Source organism: Colobus angolensis, unplaced genomic scaffold (assembly GCF_000951035.1).
Source record: "Colobus angolensis palliatus isolate OR3802 unplaced genomic scaffold, Cang.pa_1.0 Scaffold133, whole genome shotgun sequence".
Taxonomy (NCBI): domain Eukaryota; kingdom Metazoa; phylum Chordata; class Mammalia; order Primates; family Cercopithecidae; genus Colobus; species Colobus angolensis.
In genome coordinates this window covers 2158240-2181239 of record NW_012114411.1, presented here as the reverse complement: position 1 = coordinate 2181239, position 23000 = coordinate 2158240, and the positions used below count along the sequence as shown (strand labels likewise).

At 41.0% G+C, this 23000-nt stretch overlaps 1 protein-coding gene across 2 annotated transcripts in view; it reads left to right on the top strand.

The window, feature by feature from the left end:
- Positions 1–23000, top strand: part of BEND7 (BEN domain containing 7) — an 83139-nt gene that overhangs the window by 29995 nt on the left and 30144 nt on the right. For both annotated transcript variants that reach the window (XM_011934238.1, XM_011934237.1), the window contains 3 exons: positions 1627–1749; positions 5337–5602; positions 17323–17548. In XM_011934238.1, the coding sequence (XP_011789628.1) occupies positions 1627–1749; positions 5337–5602; positions 17323–17548 (615 nt within the window). The remainder of the gene's footprint in view (positions 1–1626; positions 1750–5336; positions 5603–17322; positions 17549–23000) is intronic.

Sequence of the window (23000 nt, the reverse complement as noted above, 5' to 3'; positions counted from 1 at the left end):
AAAAAAAAAAAAAAAAGAAAGAAATATATTACATGTAACTGTGATTACTTTGGTATTTAATTGGGATTATTTACAATTTTAAAGTTGTAACATTACAACTTGCTACAATTTTGAATGTAAATAATTATGCCACTACAATCACTAAGTTATCTTGAAGTATTTCATGGTTTTGCCCTGGCGAATTTTTCTATAGTATTCCCAAATAATGCCTATTACAGGATTTAAGGTATATAAAGTATAATAAAACATATAATTAGAACAAAACCATGGAACTTACCTTGCTGGCCTGTGAGAAAATGCAAGCGCTGAAAGTCTCTAAACTGCTCCATTTTATGGTGGTCAGGTGAACAGGTGCTGGAGGGAACCCACTGTAAGAGCAATGTCCAAATGTCCTATTGTATTCTAAGGACAATGGAAGATACTTGCTTACCTATGAGAGAAACAGAATAAGATAGGTTTACTAAGGAAAAGGCATTAAATTTAAACAGTGCAAAAGAGGCTATGGCAAGGGAAAGATAAGACATGGGAATGGAGAAAAGAGGTAGAAAGATTTTCTTTATTAAATTGAAGAAAAACCAGCCAGCCCACCAGTACCCTCAGACCCCTCCAATTCGAATATATCCTCCCATCCCTGCTCCTCTGTGCTTCCCCACCCCAAACGCCACACCCAGAGAGTATTCTAAAACTTTTCATGGGTGCACAGTTCTTTGTTTTTGAAATAATGTGCTTAATATCAAAACTATTTTCAATAGAACTCATTTAATTTTTAATATGAACTCTTAAACACAGCTACCAGATTTTTTTTGCAAGGCTGTTCTCAGGGCTCGCTTTTTGTGTAAACTAGCGTGAGTGTGTTTCGAGTGAGTTTTTGAGGTATTGTTATTTGAGATGAACGGCTCTGACAACAGGGAGGCCTGCTGTGCCCACTCATGGTGTGTGTGTGTGCATGCAGGCTCCCACACCGCGCCACAGCACGCACCTTACAGTATGGGAGCCTGGATAATTAGATCAAGTCAGACCCCCAGATTTAGGTTGTGATAATTAGTGGGTACGTTTTCCTTAGGCACAGCTTCATCATAATTGCACATGCTTCAAAATCCTGTCAAGATACTTTCTTTTTTTCTCCCCACCCCTTTATGATTTTTTTTTTTTTTTTGGTTTGTTTGGAGTAGTCATTCTTTTTCTTTCATGCTCAGGAGAACTTCCAGTGGTGAATTCATCAGCTGGATCAAACTGCTGTACTTGTAACTGCCAGTCAACGTTGCAGGCCATTCTGCAAGAACTCAAGACCATAATTGGCCCTTCTTCAAAATCCCTGTCAAGATACTTTCTTTTTTTCTCCCCCCCCTTTTTTGATTTTTTTTTTTTTTTGGTTTGTTTGGAGTAGTCATTCTTTTTCTTTCATGCTCAGGAGAACTTCCAGTGGTGAATTCATCAGCTGGATCAAACTGCTGTACTTGTAACTGCCAGTCAACGTTGCAGGCCATTCTGCAAGAACTCAAGACCATAATTGGCCCTTCTTCAAAATCCCTGTCAAGATACTTTCTTTTTTTCTCCCCCCCCTTTTTTGATTTTTTTTTTTTTTTGGTTTGTTTGGAGTAGTCATTCTTTTTCTTTCATGCTCAGGAGAACTTCCAGTGGTGAATTCATCAGCTGGATCAAACTGCTGTACTTGTAACTGCCAGTCAACGTTGCAGGCCATTCTGCAAGAACTCAAGACCATGAGGAAATTAATGCAAATTCAAGCAGGTACAAGGATCAGGCCTCGGAATGAGTCCTTTGATTTTTAATGCATATCTGACATCTTCCATGGGAATGTTCATTGTGCTTTTATTAAAGCCTTCTTCTCACCTTGCTGTCTTGCTGTGCCTTTTCAAGTATCTGTTTTTTCAGCTTTCTCTACAATCCATTTTTCCTTTAGCAAATCAAACATATTTTGTCTTGCAACTGATACAGCTCATATAATTATGTGTATGTACTCGATAGACTTCATTCCATGATCTCCTAGTACTTCACAAATGTCAGTTAATTAAATTTGGGAACAATTGTGTATGGAGGAGCCCTGGAGGAAGCATGGGCTTCAGTGTTCAAGGACTAAGCAGATAAGAAATGTGGAGCCCCAGGCTGTGCTTTGTGGCTTTTCTCTCCTGTTCAGGATGCGGAAGCTCAGAGATCCTCCCGTTCTGTCGTCTTTGTTTATGTGACTCCTTTTTGTTTTCACTGCCGTCAGGCAAGTTGAGGGATGGAAGAGCGGTGGATTTGTAATTTAGGATTGGACGCCAATTTCTGCTCTTGATGCCGTGTGGCGTGTCTGAGCTTCCTATTTCTCGTCTGTAAATGGAGAATTCATGTCGAACTCACAGGGCTGTTGTCAAAATAGAATGATGTAGTGGTTGTAAATGAACTTAATAAGGCATGGTACAAGCCTAAGCTGTTTCATTAGCGTGGCTTTAAAGTCCATGGAGCGTTCTATAGAAGTCTGGAAGTCTAGGTCTTCATTATAGCAGCTGTATTTTGGGAATTGAGGGAATTTGGGGTATTGAGGGAAAACAGAATTGTTTTTGTCACAGGTACAAGAAATAAATCATTGTATTAAGTTTTCCCTCTTGTCAAGGGACATCACCACTTGATCTTAGCCATGTCGTGACTAGCTTTCCTGCCCTTTCATCAGAATGGTAGTCCGGAAAGTCTCAGAAGCTGTTCAGGATGCCATTTAGTGAATTCTAGTATAATTTTAATATTCACTGATGTGGTTTTGATATAAAAAGCTTAATACTTAGATATATCAGTCACCCAAGATCACATTGAAGTAATGTGAGCTACTTTCTTAAAAACAGCATCTTTTTAAGCACTGAATTTGATTTTACCCTAAGGAAGCATTTTGCTCAGGTCAGTAAGCGTTGGACTCACCTTGTTCCGCTACGATAATCTGTGTTCTTATTAACCTGGCAGAGGTTAACATCTCCTAAATAAGGAGCTCAGAAAGAAAGGTTACTTTATGATGTTCGGTTTCTTTTCTCCAAGGAGGAATTTGTTAGCACTTAAGAAAATATGCATATGAAATTGTAATGATTTGTTTTGTCACTTAAGCTCCTTACTACTGAAATGGCAAACTACAAATTGCAACCATTTAAATCCTTGACGGAAGCCTTTTTAGAATCTATTAAGTAAATGCCACTTTGTCGCTGTGTTTTCTTTTCTGAACCTTTGCAGATTAGGGAGGTAAACGATTCCAAAGCTGTAGGATGGCACAAAGGATAAACTGAATAAATTACTCTCCTTTAATTTTCTTAAACTTAAAAATTTGTGTCATGGGTAGATTTACTTAAGGTTTAATGCCTGAAGACTTAGATTTAAATTACATTTAGAAAGTTTCACCTTTCTTTTAAGAAGGCAAGGAATAAGACCTAGAGGTAAGATCTGGATGCCAGAGACTCGGGCTGTGTCTAGATTTGCAAAAGAAGAAAAACTCAGATAGTCCCCATGTTCCTTAAACCAAAACATTTTCATTTTTAATTTAGAATCATGAGGCTCAGCGAGGCCTGGGGCCTAGGCCATCGTGATCATTCTTCAGGGTCCCTTTTATTCTGAGGGTACAGACCCAACCTTAGGGGGAATGCAGATAGAGCAAAGAGAAGTTGCCAACTCTGTCTGCACAGCAGAATCACTGGAAGAGCTTTCAGACAATGCTAGTTCCCAGGCGGCATGTCTGGAAGTGTCAGTTCATTTAGTTTGGGGTGGGGCTGAGGCATTTCAGTTTTTTTGTTTGTTTTTGTTTTTGTTTTAAGACGGAGTCTCACTCTGTCGCCAGGCTGGAGTGCAGTGGCGCAATCTCAGCTCACTGCAGCCTCCACCTCCCAGGTTCAAGTGATTCTCCTGCCTCAGCCTCTCGAGTAGCCGAGGCTACAGGTGCCCACCACCACGCCCAGCTAATTTTTGTATTTTTAGTAGAGACAGGGTTTCACCATGTTGGCCAGGATGGTCTCGATCTCTTGACCTCGTAATCTGCCCGCCTTGGCCTCCCAAAGTGCTGGGATTACAAGAGTAAGCCACCATGCCTGGCCCAGCATCTCAGTTTTTTTAAACTCGAGTGATTCTAATGTACAGCCAAGGTCAAGAGCCAGTGAGCTAGACTAATTACCAGTTTAAAAGCTTCTGTGCTCTTATGTAGTGGAATTAGTTTGCTTCTAATATTTATGAATTGCTTTTGAGTTTCGAGACAAAAATATCAGGATCAAAGTGTAAATATTCTTTATTTTCAGACTGATAAGAGGTAAGAGGAGGTGATCCATGTTTATGTGCCTTTAAAGACCTTTAGTTTACACTTGTCTTATAGGTTCATTCCTATTGAAAAGCAGAGACATCCTATGGTCATATTTAGGAAGCTATATTAATACTTGAGGATTTAAACAGTGATTCCATGTTTTCCAGTGACACTTTCCAAGAGAGTATGTTTAAATGGCTAGCAGACATTACTTCTCAGAGTGCGCCTGTGAGAACTATAATTTACCATCCTGGATTTCTTTAAGTATAGAATCAGGTTGGATACTTGGTTACTGTACTGTGCTTTCCATCTTTGGAACTGTGTCTGGATTTCACTGACTTGCTTGACTTGTACAGAATGATATTATTGCTCCTTCAATGATGTGAAACCGAGGTCTAGAGAAGTGGCCTGGTCTGAGGCCATGTAGCAGGGTGCTCTGGAGGTGGCTGATGTGTGGAGAATATTTGTTTGGTGAGGAAGGATTCGCTGGTCCTAATTAAGTAACTAACAGGCTTTTCCCACATGCTCACTGGTCCCTGTTGTAGAATCATCCCAGACCGCCACTTTTGATCAGTCTCTCCCAAACGATCATCGCCGTCTCATCTTTGTCAGTTCTGGCACCTGTAGATTATTAGGAACTGATCAGTCTAACCCCAAACGACAGTTGGAATAGTCCTGAAGCAGGCTGACCAGGAAGCACAGCCATCTCCACCTAAATTCAAGTTCCGAAGTTCTCATTTGTTTAAAACCGTCCTATGATTTATGAAGCCATGCTCTCTGTTTTCTCACAGCTCACGATGCTTTCCCTGCGTTGAACCCAACAGCAGTATGCTATCATGATTCACCTGCAGTAACGCTTTCTCCTGAGTATTGTTCTGCCTTTAGGACTTGAAAGTGCTTCAGAGCCTGTGTTTGGTAACCGTTAGGTCCAGTGGGAGATTTATTTAGTGTGCTTCATCCTGGAGTTTTCCTCGTTTCGGTTTCAGTTTGTAGATCACATGGATAGACCGGAGATAAGTTTTCCTCAGTCAGACACACGTGCCTGTACCATATTTTTGTTTATTATTCGCAGTTGGAAGTCAAAACAGACAACAACCCCCAATTTCCCTTATATGCTCCCAGCGAACTGCTGTCTCACGAAAGAGAAATAAAAAGAAAAAAGTGCCCCCAAAGACTGTGGAACCTCTTACTGTGAAACAGAAGCCCAGTGGGTCAGAGATGGAGAAAAAGGCAGTGGTGGCCTCTGAGGTATCTGCTATCCAGGCGGCCGAGCACACCTCCCCGGAGGAGAGCCGCGTTCTAGGATTCGGCATTGTTCTGGAATCACCTTCCTCAGATGTAAGTTGCTATTTTCTGGCTGCTGACTCTAATGCTATGTAACTTTCAGGAATTTTATAGTATTTATAGATTTCCCTTTTGACAACTAGAGAAACTTGCAGAATATATGTGGGAAAGAAGAAAAGAAGAATGGTAATAATTTTCTTGTCTGGAGTTTTCTTTTCTGAAAATTTTATGCCTTATGTATTTAGACAGGTTTCCAGTCTTTGTCTCTGAAAGGAGGAGGGTGATGGCGTAAATAATCTGCTCACTAATTTCTTTTGCGTTTTTAATTTTGCAGTGGCAGTTTTCAATTTCCTTAGTGTAGAGACCTAAAAGAATATAATTAAATCCTTTGTAGATGGGCGTAAATGAACAGAACCATACAGATAAGGTCACACCTTTCTGGAAACACAAACTAATAATAAAAAAGGAGCAGTCGTGCTAATTCTGTTTTATAGATGCAAGCCACACTGCTAATTAGGTGGCAGCACCATGCCATTTACTCCGTGTAATGATAGGTTAACGCTCTGCAAAGGTTTTTCTATTTTAATATCATAGCCAGAATGTTGCCGCAGTCCAGAATGTTGGATGATATCCGAGATAATCATCTGACTTGCTATTTTACATTCATAGGACCATAAACAAATTTGTTTAATACTGCACTATATTTGCAATTGCGTTTCTGTTCACAATGTCTTTCTCTGAGTATGTTTGTGTTGTGTACCTTAACTTCTTGGGAGAGTTCTTAAAATAAACAAGAATGGGGGATCTGTTACTATCAGATTGCACAGGATGAGAATCCTGCTGCGAACTCCCGCAGGCCAGTATAGGACTGGAGGTTGGCCGTACCTTTTAAACTTTAAGTGGGAAATAAATTGCTTTTTTAAAAAGTGTTTAAAAATTTTTGAAAGAAATTGTGGGAAGACAGTTTGCTAGGGTATATCCACATTGGGTTTTTAACAAAGGGAAGGGACAGAAATAATCATCTTGTGTCTTTTTTAGATTGGAAAGTTACTGGAACTTTTACCCAATTCTCAATGTTAAAGGTTTTTTTTAATTTTTTTTTTGAAATCTATTAACACTTGCTACAATTGTTAAGAAGTTCCTCTAGACTAAAAATTTAATTTTAAAACATAATTTATGATGATGACGTTTTATTCTGGACCAGTCAGCTCATGCAATGATATCATATTGCTATTGCAACTAGGGCCCTGAGTCAAACCCCAGGTAGATCACATATTCAGAAACAGAGGTCAATTATTCCTCAACACAAAGTACATTCAGTCCTTACATTTTCTAAGCTATTTTTTGAGATAGAGTCTCGCTCTGTCGCCCAGGCTGGAGTGTAGTGACATGATCTCCGCTCACTTCAACCTCTGCCTCTCGGGTTCAAGCAATTCTCATACCTCAGCCTCCTGAGTAGCTGGGACTGCAGGCACTTGCCATCACGCCCAGCTAATGAAAACTCAGTTAGCTGTTGATTGTCATGGAAGAGTAACATGCTTCTAAAGAAAAGTGAGGGTCGGGCGCGGTGGCTCAAGCCTGTAATCCCAGCACTTTGGGAGGCCGAGACGGGCGGATCACGAGGTCAGGAGATCGAGACCACCCTGGCTAACACGGTGAAACCCCGTCTCTACTAAAAAAAAAAAACTACAAAAAACTAGCCGGGCGAGGTGGCGGCGCCTGTAGTCCCAGCTACCCGGGAGGCTGAGGCAGGAGAAAGGCGTGAACCCGGGAGGCGGAGCTTGCAGTGAGCTGAGATCCGGCCACAGCACTGCAGCCTGGGTGACAGAGCGAGACTCCGTCTCAAAAAAAAAAAAAAAGAAAAGAAAAGAAAAGAAAAGTGAGGGCGGGCGCGGTGGCTCACACCTGTAATCCCAGCACTTTGGGAGGCCGAGGCAGGTGGATCCCAAGGTCAGGAGATCAAGACCATCCTGGCTAACATGATGAAACCCTGTCTCTACTAAAAATACAAAAATTAGCCGGACGTGGCAACGTGCGCCTGTAGTCCCAGTTGCTGGGGAGGCTGAGGCAGGAGAATGGCTTGAACCCAGGAGGCAGAGCTTGTAGTGAGCTGAGATCGTGCCACTGCACTCCAGCCTGGGTGACAGAGTGAGACTCCGTCTCAAAAAAAAAAGAAAGTAAAAGAAAAGTGAGGCCAGGCACTGTGACTTACGCCTGTAATCCCAGCACTTTGAGAGGCCAAGGTGGGCAGATCACCTGAGGTCAAGAGCTTGAGACCAGCCTGGCCAACATGGCGAAACCCATCTCTACTAAAAATACAAAAATTAACCAGACGTGGTGGCACATGCCTGTAGTCCCAGCTACTCAGGAAGGTGAGGCACGAGAATCGCTTGAACCCAGGAGGCAGAGGTTGCAGCGAACCAAGATTATACCACTCCAGCCTAGGTGACACAGGGAGATTCTGTCTCAAAAAAAACAAAAACAAAAAAACAAAATCATAAGATTGGGCAAGTGGCCCAGTGTTGCTAGAGCAGCTTTCTGGCTGGCATTGGTAAAAGTAGGGTGGGGTAAGAGAGTAAAAGTCTAGATGAGGCCTTCAGCCTTTATCTGTGGGCAGGAGGGAGCCATTGCAAGTTTCCAGTAAAGGAAGAATTGTGCCTGTATCTTAGAACTGTAGCTAGAACAGCATGCGGCTGACAGAGAGATAGAGAGAGCGGGAAGAAGATGCATGCAGCCCGCCAGGCAGGAGATCAGGAGGGCTGGACAGGAACAGTGAGCCTGGAGAGGAGGAGCAGGGAGAGCCGTTCAGGAGGGACACGGGGACTGAGTAGGAAGTGAGCCCTGGATTCCCATCTGGGAAACTTGCTGAGTTACAGCTGCAGCTGGGACTTCAACTGAGACACGGAGAGCAAGAGCAGGGCAGGCTTTCAGCTCTGGATGGGAAGGAAAAGTGAATTTCATATCCTCAACACGTTCACTAGACACCTTGAGCACAGGAGAAAGATTAGCACTTGAAACGCTGAAAGGTGACACTGGAAACCCATGCTTTATCGCTTTTGTAAAGATAAAGAACGTGCAGTGTATGGAGTTCCCTTTTTGCATTGTGACTCGTAGTGTCACCCAAATGCCAGTGTGTATACCCATGGCACAAACACAAATATAAGGGCCCACAAGGGGCTGTCAATCATGGCAGGTCAGCCACTGTCTTCAAACTGATAACAATAGTCCCTACTCAGATGCAGAAAAACACTAAGTTCTAATCAGAACCAACCGAAATGTCAAAATGGCAGAGTGTTGTGAGCATCAAATGAGATACAGTATATGGGAAAATCCTGTAGCAGTGCCTGGCACATAAAAGGTACTCAATAAATGTTATTTGTTTAATCTGCGAAGGAGGAAGCATCTGCATTTGCGTTAAGCACAATATACAAAATAAACTTAGGAAACATTATGTCTAGGACTTAGCTTTAAGGAGAGCCCCCTCCTCAATTTCACTGCAGTTTACTTGTTTTTTCCTGTTCCTCCTCTCTGTACCCACCCACTCCCCTTCAGGGCTCTACTGTGATCTGAACGATCCTCCTGGATAGAACTTCCTATATTTTTTGGTAATTATTGACATGTCAGTGCATCCTTCCACCCCAGCTTCTCAAGAGCAGAAACTATGATTAATAATAATAATAATAGTAATAGTATTCATCATGCGCCATCTTTGAGGTATTCTTATCTGCTTTCTATGGGCAGCTTGCACAAGTTCACACAGCCAAGAAAAGTGGAGTGTGTCCCCCAACCCAGGTCTGTCATCTGCCCTTGTCCGCTGTGCAAAGGACTTGTGGGTGCCCATTCTAGCCCAGTGCCTGTGCGTGAGGAACACTGAGTCACCGTTGAGGGGATGATTATCATATGAAAGAACTGCAAGTTTCAGCTGTGGCTGTTGATTCTGTTTACTTGGAAGTTTCTTGGGGAGAACTTCATGGGTCAGGGAGCAGGCTCTGAGGTCAGACTGCCTGGGTTAGACTCTCAGCTGTGTGACCCTGAGCAAGCGAACCTGACCCCTCCCCACTCCATTTCTCTCTGTAGAATGGGGATAGCAAGTGCTTCCCTCCTGGAATTGGCCCATTGGAGGAATTAGATGAAGCTATCCCTGTGGAGCACTTAGAACAAGGCCTGGCTCGTTTTAAGCACTCAGTAAATATTAGTTCTTTTTTTAACCTTAGCATTCTTACCTCAGTATCTTTATGGAAATAAATATTTTAAAATAAAACTTTGTCTATCAGTGAACAAATACATGTGAACAAATAGTGTTCTTAGAAAGGGAATAGCCTGAAATACTTCTCTTTTGGGCAGGATTATTTGACCCTTTTAAAAGCAGCACATTAAATAAAATTCGAATCTCAATTACACAGAAGCAGAAGCAGAAACCCAAAACTAAATTTCAGATTTAAATACAGTATTTAGGCCAGGCTTGGTGGCTCATGCCTATAATCCGAGCACTTTGGGAGGCCAAGGTGGGCGGATCAGGAGGTCAGGAGATTGAGACCATGCTGGCTAACACGGTGAAACCCTGTCTCTACTAAAAATTTAAAAATTAGCTGGGCACAGTGGTGCGTGCCTGTAATCCCAGCTACTGGGGAGGCTGAGGCAGGAGAATCGCATGAACCCGGGAGTTGAAGATTACCGTGAGCCGAGATCACGCCACTGCACTCCAGCCTGGCAACAGAGCGAGACTCCATCTCAAAAAAAAAAGAAAGAAAATACAGTATTCTTTCTTCATGAGTTCACAACCCAATACTCTACCAATATAGAAAGAAGACAGTTGTTAATTTCTTATGGTCACTGTTTTTCAAGATTGCATATATTGATTTGTGTTTTTCAGAGCAGATATACATGGCCTAAGTTTGTTTTGTTGTTGTTGCTTTTCGTTTCTTGTTTTTCAGCTTTGGTGAACCAATCAGACTAGTTTTTAACAATATTTTAAAATAATTTGTAATAATAGGAAATGTTTTCTATTTGTTGTAGTTACTATAAATAAATAAATAGTCTCCAGTAATCCCAGATTATGCCAGTTTAAAAGTTTTCAGAAGATAAATTGTGGATATTCGTCAGAATATCTGTACTGGAAATCTGCTTTCTTTCTTTTTTTTATGGAGACGGAGTCTTGCTCTGTCATCCAGGCTGGAGTGCAGTGGCGTGATCTCGGCTCACTGCAACTTCCACCTCCTGGGTTCAGGCAATTCTCCTGCCTCAGCCTCCCGAGTAGCTGGGACTACGGGTGCATGCCACCATGCCCAGCTGATTTTGTGTTTTAAGTAGAGACAGGGTTTCGCCAGGTTGGCCAGGCTGGTCTCAAACTCCTGGCCTCAAGTGATCCATCCGCCTCATCCTCCCAAAGTGCTAGGACTACAGGCGTAAGCCACCATGCCTGGCCTTGAAATCTGTTTTCTTAACACCTTCTTGGCCCAGTAGATAAAGTGATCCACTGGGATCAAGTAAAGTAAAACCAAGCAAATGATTTTTTAAATTTACTCATTGACACATTGAAATTGAGGCCGTGTATGCCTGAGAGTGTAAGTTCCAGTGCAGGCTGCAGGAGTTCAGATCTTCGCTTCACCGTGTATTAGCTGGATAATCTTAAACAAGTTACTTTAATTCTCTGAGCCGTAGTTTTTGCATCTGCAAGTTGGGAATAATAATAGTAGCCATTTCATAGGGTGAAAATCAAATTTGAAAAAATCTGTGTGTTATGTGTTAGCCTAGGGCCTGGAATATATTAAGTACCAAATAAATGTTAATTATATCGCTGTTTTCCAGGCAATACTGAAGTGTGTGAAACAGTCCCTGCCCTTGAAGGAGCACATGAAGAAAAATTCACAAACAGTAATTATAATAGCGTAGGACGTCAGCTATGGCACAGGCAGTCAGGTCACCTGGGAACCTGGATAGTCTCTCAGAGTGGACATCTTGGAGGAGCCATTTCAGGGCCTTAGGAGAGAAGAAGCTAAATTGCAGTGGTTAGACTCTTACATATTGTACATTTTGGCTCAAATATCTTTAGCATAAATCAAGCCCTAGTCTTCAGAGTCATTAATTTATTACCTGAAGAAGGAAAAAGCTAAAAGCATCTCTAAAAGACCGGAATGTCTCATTATACAAGTACATGGAGAAAATTTCAAGGTACCAAATTGTATTCTCTTCTAAAATTAAATGCTTAGTTCTACCAAAATATTGTCAACTAAAAATGTCTATAAAGAATTGGCTGTTGGATGACTTCTTGTCATTTTTATCCTATTCAACATTCACTATAGGCTATTGTGTAAATTACACCTACTTTTGGATAGGACTTTTGGCTGAGCATTTTTTGCTTAATGGAAAGAGGGCAGCCAGCTTCCACCATGAGCCTTGACGCAGGACACGCGCGTGCTTCCGCCCCATGCACACTGCGGCTCAGGCCTGCTACGTCCCCAGGCCGCCTCTGTTCTGAGCTGCTCAACAGGAACAGCCATGCTGGTGAGCGACCAGTCCCACACGCTCTCGTGGCTACCCTCTTCATGGGCTATGTTCTTAGCATAGCATTTAATAAATCACAGGCTGCGCATGTTGGCTCCTGCCTGTAATCCCTTTGGGAGGCCAAGGCAGGAGGATTGCTTGAGGCCAAGAGTTTGAGACCAGCCTGAGCAGCAAAGCGAGACCCCCCCTCACTACAAAATATATAAATACATACATTTTAAAAATTTGCTGGGCATGGTAGCACACGCCTGTAATCTCAACACTTTAGGAGACTGAGGAGGGAGGATCACTGGAGACCAGGAATTGAAGACCACCCTGGGCAACATAGTGAGACTCTGTCTCTACAAAAAAAATTTTATTTAAATTAACCGGCCACACACTTGTAGCCCAAGCTACTCAGGAGGTTGAAGTGAGAGGATCATTTGAACCCAGGAGTTGGAGGCTGCAGTGAGCTGTGATCCCCCCACTGTACCCCACCTTGGGCACCAGGTTGAGATCCTGTCTCTAAAAAATAAAAATAAAATTTAAAAATAGAAAATAAATGGTAACAGTGATTCTTGCTATGTCCACCTGGGGCAGACCTGAGTTACAGGAACATGTAGTTTTTATCAGACAGAAGCATATCACATTTATGAGCAAAATTGAATCAATTATGGGGGAGCTTTGTGTTGTGAAATTTCTTTTCTTAAACTGAAGCACATTTTCCTCAAAATACATCTAATATACTGCAAAATAAACACAAGAACAAAAGATCATTGTATACGGTAGTGTGGACATAGACTAAATTCACATCCTTTAAGCACTCTTATGAATCCTGTTACAAGCCTTTCAGTCCCAAATCAGTTAGTCTTGTTCAGCAGGATCCTGCCTCTTCGTCTACAGTTTTCTTTCACCTTCAGGCTCCTGAGCCAGCCTGAGACTGACCAGCCAGCCCAGCCCCCCAAATCCCCACCAGCGTATGACCTCGTCCAAACGGCCCTGTGTACGTGCCTGCAAAGGTGACCCTATGTAATACACAGAATCTGCACCCTATTAATCTGCCACTGAATATCTGGGGTTAATGCCCAGTATGATTATTTGTGCGCTTCTTTTAACCAGTGACCACATGGAGCTTTTTATGTGTCTTCCTGTAATTTACTTATTAATACCTTACTAATACCTTAGATAAAGTAGCCTATGTTAGAAATATTCCCTGGGTGGTTAACTAGCATGATCTCCTAAAAACTGTCTTACTTTGTATTCTTTCCATTATACAGGGGAGTCCCACGATGTGCTCATGGGGACTGGGGAGTATAACGGGGCAGAGGGGTGGGGAAGGAGCATCTTCATTTACCTAGTTAGGAGATCCAGCCAAACTAGATCTCAACCCCAACTACGTCTAAGCAAAGGGAGACCACAGCTGAAATGCAAAGAAACAAATTCGTGAAAGTCTGCAGGCCTGGCTCTGGGGCATTTTCAAGAGTGATGATGACTGTGTATACAGTGTTTGCCTCCAGAACTTCACCCAGCGCGAGATGAAGAAGGAAAAGTCAGCATTTGATACGTTGTTGTACTAAGTGGCCAAGGTACCTAAAATAGGCAGGACACAGATGAAAATCCACATTTACAGTGGGAATTCAGACTCCCAGCTCCTAAAATGATGACTCTAAGTGTCATAAATCCTACCCCAACTTCAGATTGTTATTTTGAACTGTTCGTTTAGACGTCATCATTTAAAAATCATATTACTTCAGTAATCGCTAAAATCCGTAAATTAACATATTCGCTTTCTTTTTTGGCTTGAGTATCAAATTGTGACTCTGTCAAGAGAAGTCTAGTTTTCAAAACGATACTCATTTGGAAGAGTGCTGGTTTCTGTCATAGCTATCAGTAAGCAGAGAGATCTCATTTAAACCAGAGCCAGTAAACTAAGAGATTCAATGATACAATTAAAGAAAGAGCTTTATCCTGTTTTTAAATATATGTACAAAGATGTGGATCATTATATGATAGTAATCCACTGTGGTTATACTTATCAAATGGAGGAAATAAAAAGATTTCATAGTGAAAATGTGAGATTAGTGAACGTCATCTTTTCTTCGTGTTTCAGAAAACAAAGCTGCCCTCTTTTGTTCTTTTAAGGCGTTATTGCCTTGCGGCACCTGGCACACGTAGATAGCATTGGTGCCCGTTCACTCCTGGCTCAGAAATCTGAACAGGAGACAGGCCAAGAAGAACAGGAAGGACAGAGCCCAGTCACCTGTGCCCAGGCTGCCGCTGCCACCACCGCCTCCACTAGTCAGACTACTTCCTCCTTTGTAACGTGCTTGCAAGGGGGTGAGTTCATGTTCCTTGATCTGGAAAGAACAGTTCAAAATAATAGCATTTGGCAGTAGAAAGTGGAATGGGAAGCAGTGACAGCGTCTGCATTGGAAGTCTCTTAGCTCTGCAGAAACCTCCAGATGCTTAGTTGTTAGGAGTTGTGGCAGGCACCAGAAACAGCGACTGTACCTGTCTCCTGACTCCTACCTTCAGGGTCCTTTTAAAACACTATCCTATACCCTCCTGAGCCCCAAGAGCCCCCTTCCTTCCGCACCCCCAGCAGCCAAGTCCTGCCTGATGCTGTCTCAGACAGCGCCTACTCTGTTCTCTCTCATGTTTTACCACGTTCGACTTTATAGGATAGGTGTTTGTGCATATGTCTCGCCTGCAGAGCGAGCCTTCAGATTCCTACACATGGAGGGGGCTCAGTGAGTAGGTGTTGAAACAGCTGGGTCAGTGTTATCCAGATCACCCAACTCCTGAAGGTACCACATGAACGATTAGAAGACACAGGTATGCTGAGCACATTGTGGCAAAGTTTCAAACCCCCTTTCGTCATACAGGGATAAAAGATATCTGAATCAACACCAGTCATTTTAAATGAATTCTTACATACTGTTTTGTTTATTCTGACAAATATCTATTGGACACTCTTGGGTGCTTGACACTCCAGATACAAGAGTCCTCATCCCAATGAAAAATGCAAACTCCCAGCTAAGCAAATGCTGCATGAAAAGTGCTGTAAACAGAGTTCTTAGAAAATAGTATGAGTGCGTGAAGAAGGGAGTGGCCAGTTCCGCCTGGTAGCTCATTCAGGTCAGTGTTTCTCAAACTGGGGTCCACATTCACAGGATGAATCAAAGGGAATGTCCCAAAGGTCAGCGTTTTAAGTACCTGTTTAATGGTATCAGAATCAAACTGAGATTATATGAGTAACTACTGTCCTTCCCCTTCCTGTCTTGCCATTAAGAGCATCTGAACCACCCTAGAACCTCAAATAGCTGTGAGTAGCCACTTCTGTAAGATAAACTTGGATTTTTTTTTAATGGCTTTCAAATGATACAGGAGCACTTAGCAAAAATCCAAGATCAGTTCATTTAGAACAAAAATTCTAAATGCAGCATAGGATATGCAAAATAAAACTCTGGTTATGAATAAAACTTCATCTTAGATTATGATGGTAAAATTCTCTCAATCCTAATATTGTCTACATTGAATCATTCAACAAAGACTTATTGAGTGCCTGTTATGTACCACCTCTGTTCTGGAAACTAGGGATGTAGCCTCCAGCTCAGACCACCTCCTCTGGAGACCTGGAATAAGCAAGCAGCAAAATGCAGAAGTCGGGGGAAAGCCTGACAGCATAGCTCTTATAGCAATATTCACCACACATTCAGAGACCAAACATGGAATGGCAAAGTGAAGCAGAGCCGTGAGATGACTTTCTGGATATTCCAGTTAAGAGTTCTCTTTTGGAGGGACCAGGCCCAAACTCCTTCCTGTGTCATCCAAAGAATTTAAGCCATGCTCTGAGCCCTGTTTACTTTAACCATAGGTGGGGTGGCATGTTGAAAAGCGATAGGACAAAACCAAAAATAATCACTCTTACTATCCAGGAGAGAAATTCATCCTGCATCCTCACGTTTCTGATGTGATTTAGAAACTGTAAACCAGGGCCAGTTTTGCAAAGTGATGAATAGAAGATCTAAGAATCAGCTTCGATAGCATCTTAATTCAGTGAGGTTTTCATCAGACTTTTTTCCTAGTAACAGTTTACCAGTTGCATTTCTTCATATTAAAGTTATTATTTTACAGCTACCATGTCATAACCAACAATAAACTAAATGACTTAGTAGTGCAGGTTATGACTAATGAACTTTCGTCTATTCCACAAGAAGTTATTGAGTGCCTGCTGTATGCCAGATCCTAGAGATATAAAGTCAGAGCTTCAGGATCAGGAAGGGCTGCAAACTAATAAATAATTCTACTATAGTGTAAGCAATAGAATCATATGTCTGCTAAATGAACAGCAGGAACAGAGAGTTGTAGCCACCTCCATGGGCAGCAAGGAGTTAATCAGTTCATTTGGAAGGCTTTGTAAAGGAACAGGTATGAACAGGGTTGAAAGATTCAAAGGTGAGTTGTAAACCTCATGGCATGCTATTGGAGAAGGCGTTCTGAGTGCCAAGCGTGTGCAGTAGCATCCAAGTTGAAAGGCGCCTTGAATGTCTTCTGATTCCTTATCCCAGTCAGGAAGTCCCTGCCAGGGAAGCAGTGTGCTAGCACCTTGGTTTTCCAAGGGTGGTCGGGGACATAGTTTCACATTTTCCTCCCAAGATTAGGGATGGGGAGTGGATTTAAACGGCTCAGGAAACCTGCTCATCATTTTTACTTATTTTATGTATTAGTTTACAAAAGTGTTCACTGGGGGAAAAAAATAGCTCCACAGCCAAAAGCCACTGGCATAGTAGAAGGAACCAGGGGCCTTCTGAGGTATCCTCGTATTTGTGTCTTCAGGTGAAAGAAATTAAGTTATTTAGTGTATGAGAAAGTGATCTATAAGCGTACTGCACTGAGCACATTTGAATTATTTTTCAATCTTTTTTTTTATGATCTCTTTAGGCTTTAGTTCCTTTGTTTATAAAATGAGGATATTTCATCCAGAAGTCTCAACTCCCTGCTAGCTCTAGAATGATAGGATTTTGTGGTTATCCAGCCTTCTCTTGGCTATTTTCTTCCCATTGCTTTTGACAAGGCTCAATATTGCAATTAGAGCATCTTGTTTTGTAAGTTATAACTAGTCCTTGGTTTTATAAATAGCAGATACTGGCACACAAAGCAAGCCAAGAGTGTTTTCATTTGTAGGAGATGTACATTTCAGTAGCTAGTGATTTTTTTTGTTGCTCATGTACCCAAAGTCAAATGCTTCAAATCTTGCTTTTAATGAAATATTTATGTTCTTTTGGTAGCCAGAAGTACAACTTGCTGAAGGCTTTGATGTGTTTATGCCTAAATCTCAGCTGGACTCTATATTGTCAAACTACACTCGCTCAGGAAGCCTTCTGTTTAGAAAACTGGTGTGTGCGTTTTTTGATGACAAGACTTTGGCTAACTCCTTACCCAATGGGAAGAGGAAAAGAGGACTCAATGACAACCGGAAAGGACTAGACCAAAATATTGTGGGTGCAATAAAAGGTTGGTCTGCATCATTTCATTTTGTGGGTTCTTTGTTGAGCTTTGCCTTCATTCCGTAACGATGCAGCTGAAATTGTAGTAAACTTGACTAGTGGCCAATTTCATTTGCCATTGGCAATTTAGCCATTCACATGGCTTTCAGGGTTGAGCTCTGTAATTCACCACCCCAAATACCACTAGAATTCATTATTCAAGGTAATGTTAATTTGTTAAAATAATTAAGAGCCAGTTTGATCTGCTGCAGAACCAAAAAGAAGTTTTTTCTTGACTTTTAAAATGCAGGTAATTTGTAATTTCTAACTAAGAGCTTCCTCAAAATATGACTTCAACTTAAATTTTTAGTTATGAGAATAAAGCTATGATGCTTAAAAAAAAAAAAAAAAAAGATAAGATGGTTCTCTCCAAAGTTTAGAGTTGTTTACCAGGTTGTTGCTTCTAAAGACATTTTAAATCTAAGTGACCTTACTGTGACGTCAGACCCTGTGCATCCCCACATGTGCTTGACCCGCTCTTCTCCCTCTTGTTTTGTGCCATGGAGTCATGCCAGCTCCATGCAGAGACCACTGTGGGTCTCTCCCCCTTACCTCCTTTGAGCATGCGTCTGTATTCCACTGCACTATGGTGACCACGCAGGGGCACGTGGGAGCACCTCTGCATTTATATGCAGTGCCACATCCTAAAACCTACTTCTCTTAACTTTAAAATGTCCATATTCAGCAATCGGATGAATGTAACTTTAGGAAATAGAAGTACTTAGTTCTTACCAAAAATAGCATAAACCAAGTCTCAAATCTAAACACAACTCTATGAAAATGAAACTCTGAATCAGGCCTTGCTTAAAACTGGAATAACGATAGGGGTGCTGTGCTTCGTAGCTCAGTTCCTGCATTGTTCAGTTGTGAAGTGGGACTGACTCAGAGGGGCCTTCTCTGCCCCCTTCTGTTCCCCATTATCTGGCAAAATGAGTAAATGAATTCAATAGTGTTTGAAGGATGCTTGAAAATCCACAATTAACTTTATAAAATAATACGGTATTTAAATGGAACTAGCAAGTACCAGGCACCCTTTGTTTGTGGCCAGAAGGACATAAGCCTTCATTAACAGAGAATTTCTCATGCTCCATCAGAATTTTTTCACTTAAAGTGACAGTTGAGTTGTATTAAATACGAAAAACTACAGAGATACCACAAACTGTGCCATTTCTGAAAAAGAATGATTCAGCCTGAAGTGACACTACAAACAACACGACAAAATTTGAAAAATGGTCAGTGACGTTAAGTCGGACTTCCTGAAGTGAAGAAGGGACCCTTCTCAAAACAGGAAGGTCAAGGCTACTGATGCTTTTCTGAAATACAGCCAGGAATTGTTTTAATTTTCTTTCTTTTCCCCAGGGCAGCATATTAATATTATGAAAGCATTTGGAAATTAGGGAACCATAAATGACCATAGTCCATTTTAATGACAGTAGAAGAGTTATCCTAATAATAGATGGTAACGAAGTAGATCGTGACAAGTGGATCGATGTGGGTTTCTTCTGCCATTTTCCATCTAGACTGGACATCATGCAAGAGTTTGAAAAAACAGGCCGGGCATGGTGGCTCACACCTGTAATCCCTGCACTTTGGGAGGCCGAGGCAGGTGGATCACTGCAGGTCAGGAGTTCAAGACTAGCCTGGCCAACATGGTGAAACCCTGTCTCTACTAAGAATACAAAAAAATTAGCCAGGCGTGGTGGTGCACACCTGTAGTCCCAGCTACTTGGGAAGCTGAGGCAGGAGAATCACTTGAACCTGGAAGGTGGAGGTTGCAGTAAGCCAAGATCGCACCAATGCACTCCAGCCTGGGCAACAGAGCCAGACTTGGTCTCAAAAAAAAGAAAAAGTATATTACAAATAGAGGACACACCTTCATTTCCTTCACTGCTCTACTCTATAAAAATGGCAATGAGGTCTTTGCTCCCAATATATAATAAAGTAGATTATTCCAGTTGAAGAACTTAAAATTTCCATACACTTTTGTTACTGAATTAAATCTATTAAAATTCTGTAATAACAACCCAGTAACTTTAAAACAGATGGAAATCCCATAAGCCACCAACAACCTAAATTAACAAATAGTTTATATTTATTTATTTGCAGTGTTTATTCATGGACATATATTTTGATTTTGATTTTTTTCCTGATTACAAAAATAATATTTATTTTAAAATACAAATGATTTAAAATGTATAGAAAACAAAAAGGCCACCCTAATCTCACTCCTCCAAGATTATGGCATACATTCTTACCATTTTTATTCAAATGTGAATGTGGTATCAGATTGGACTCTTTTATAAAAACATTCCATTCATTCTGGCTAGTCAACATTTCTACCTTAGTCTGATAATTTCTTCTAAGTCTCTTAAGGACACGCTTTGTCTCAAATATGTTTATATTACCTGTTGCTCTTGAAAGAGCTCAGGAGATGCTACCGTAAGAAATGCTGCTTTGGTATGCAGATTATTTCAAATTGTAGGCACCTGGGGAACAGCAGATGCAGGGAGGGGCTCTCTCTGAACTCCCTTATCTGCCCAAAGACTGATCCTCCAAAGGGAACTCAGTTGTGAACTCCCTCCCTGAAAGTGTCAATGAACCAGGGAGAATTAACTGATCACAGGAGAGGACACTGGAGGTGACACCACACCCAGAGAGACTTTGTCACCAGGCTGTCACCTGTTCTTCTGAGGGCCCATTCATCATTCCCCAAAACCATTTACTCTCCCCTAATTTGTCTGTTCCATCCTCCCTCCCCTCTCCCTATAAAGAGGATATGTATGCTTCTAGATCTCACTTTCTTTCCTGCGGTGCTCCTGTGTACTTTTCTCCTGTTAACTTACCTGCTGTTGGTTTATTTCATAGACTTGACTGAACCCTTAGAAGGTAGAAGGAAAGTCTTCGCTACCCTGCACACATTGTTGAGAGCTTCACACAGACCAGGATTTCCATAAATGCATGTGGGATGAGTGAAGAGGCATAGGTTTTTATTTTTCATCTTGACTTTGACGTTAATTTATTGACATAATGGGTCTAGTACTAAATATCCATCCTCACATCTTCTTGAATAACTAATCTGGAATGACTGACATTAAAACATTGTTGTAAATTTCTACCAGTTAATAAAATGCCAATGAAAGCTAAAACATAGAAACCAAAATTGAATATAAATTTGAATACAACTCTCTTAACTTCCTAATACATTTTTTCTTTACTATATTTTCCTTAGTTAAAAGTGGGTTAACCCACATATTACAATACAAAGTGATTTTCAGAAGTAGCTATTAATTGACGGTCTTTTCTTTTTTAAAAAAATTTCTACCAATAGCAAAAAAAAATTCCCTAACCTGAGTCTTTTGAATCTGAGTACTATGAGGAAGTGATAAAATGGTTTCTTTAGGCATAATAGTGCCAAGGCTATCCTTGCTATTATTACTGTCTACCACCCCTTGGAAACGATTTTATAAATATTAAATATACAGTCTTTCTTACTCGATCTCTTGGGGGATATGTCCCAGTAGTGTATTAATTTGAAAAGTCCTATTTTCTAGGAACATATGAAGACTGGTTAATTTTACAAAATCTCAGAAATGAAAATAACAGTAGGAGTTCAATTTTGTTTCAAACAAAAGTGATTATTAGATTGGTTAAAACAACAATGGGAAAAAAGATGAATGAAAATCTATAAAATGCTTATAAGTAGGAACAGAAATGGACTGAAAAAAAGTTTGTTTTGGGGATTATTAACAAAGCTTTTTGTACCGGTAATTAATAGTCCACATGACAGTATCTTAAAAATAAAATATAAGCCTCTTTTGTAGAGATCATAGTTTTTACATAATCTCATCTGTATTATGGTGACTAACACTTAATGATAATTTATTTAAAATGTATTGATAAGTATGACTCAAGGTATTGCTCATGAAAGACTTTTTAATTGGAAACATTCACCTGAGCATTTTGAATTTAACTAAGAAGAAACAACTTATGATCCTACTAAGTAGAGTCTTAGGTTTTAGTGCTGGGGATAAAGCTTAGTATCTTGAATTTGATTCAGAATTGATTTTATAGCCAGAGTGGAGGTTGGTACCCAGGTATGTTTTCTTTACCTGCTGAGGCTAGAATTGGTCCACATCTAGTTCTTGCTGTGATATACTCGGTAGACCATGCAGATTAACGTGGTTAGAGTTGTCTAAATATGATAGAATCTTTGAATCCCTGAATGCTCTTCAGAAAATACAGTTGCAATGAAGCAATTTTCAGAGCCCCCGTTGTAGGATTTTTAATTTAACTTCATAGTGAAGAGTTGAGAAAGTTTTATTACTATTAAACTGTCCTGGAGTCTTGAATCTTCCTGCATTCAGTGGAAATTACATATGCATATCAAGTGAAGACCTTGTCGGGGGTTCTTAGTTCACTCCACGCAGCACAAACTGCCGCTCTCCTGAGAGGCCAGCCTTGATTGTCTGTCTGGACAGCCACAGGTATCAGAACTTCTCTGGGAGGGAGCACTTCTTGGTAGCCCTCCAAAAAAATAACTGTGCTTCTTACAAGATTAGAATGGGTGCCTGGTCACTTTTGCTGTCACACTTTCACAGGCTCTGCAGAAATGACCACCAAAACCTCTTGTTTTATTCTTGTGACTCTAGATACCTGTAGGATCCATATTTGTCATTTTATAGTATCTCTGTTTCCATTAGGATTTAATCAAAAAAAGTGAAGAGCTGTTTTCTATTTGATCTCACGTAGATTTAAATTAATATGGTTGGGGTGGAATTTGCATCCGATTTATTTATTTCTTGATAGTAACTTATCTATGTTCTCAGAACTCCTTATAAGAACAAGGTTAAAGCATTAGCTTGGATTTGAGTACCCCTCCAATGTTGATTATTTTATTTCCATTTATAGGAGAGGACACTGAGGCCATGGGAAATTAAGTAACCCCATTTAATTTAAACAGCTAGTAAGTAGTGGAATCAGGACTTCACCCAAGGCCTGTCTGACTCCCATGCCATTTTGCAGCACGCTAAACACTTTAGTCTTTCTAAAAGGAGTATATGAAAGGAAAGAAAGATTTCTCAGTTTTTAATTTCTATCTTAAACTCTAGCATTTTGGATTCTTTATAAATTCCGCTAGGACATATAAATGATTTCAGATGACCAGTCGTTTATGCAAAGCATATTCAAAGTGATTTTCTTTTTAAAATATAGCTATACATCAGTTTTTTTACTAGTGTCAGGGCAGGTCTTTCCTTGAAGATAGTGAGAATCAGCTCCATTGTGCTTGGGAGGAAAAAAGAAGTTTGATCCCTTCCGTCAAGAAAGAGATAGGCCGGGCGCGGTGGCTCAAGCCTGTAATCCCAGCACTTTGGGAGGCCGAGACGGGCGGATCACGAGGTCAGGAGATCGAGACCATCCTG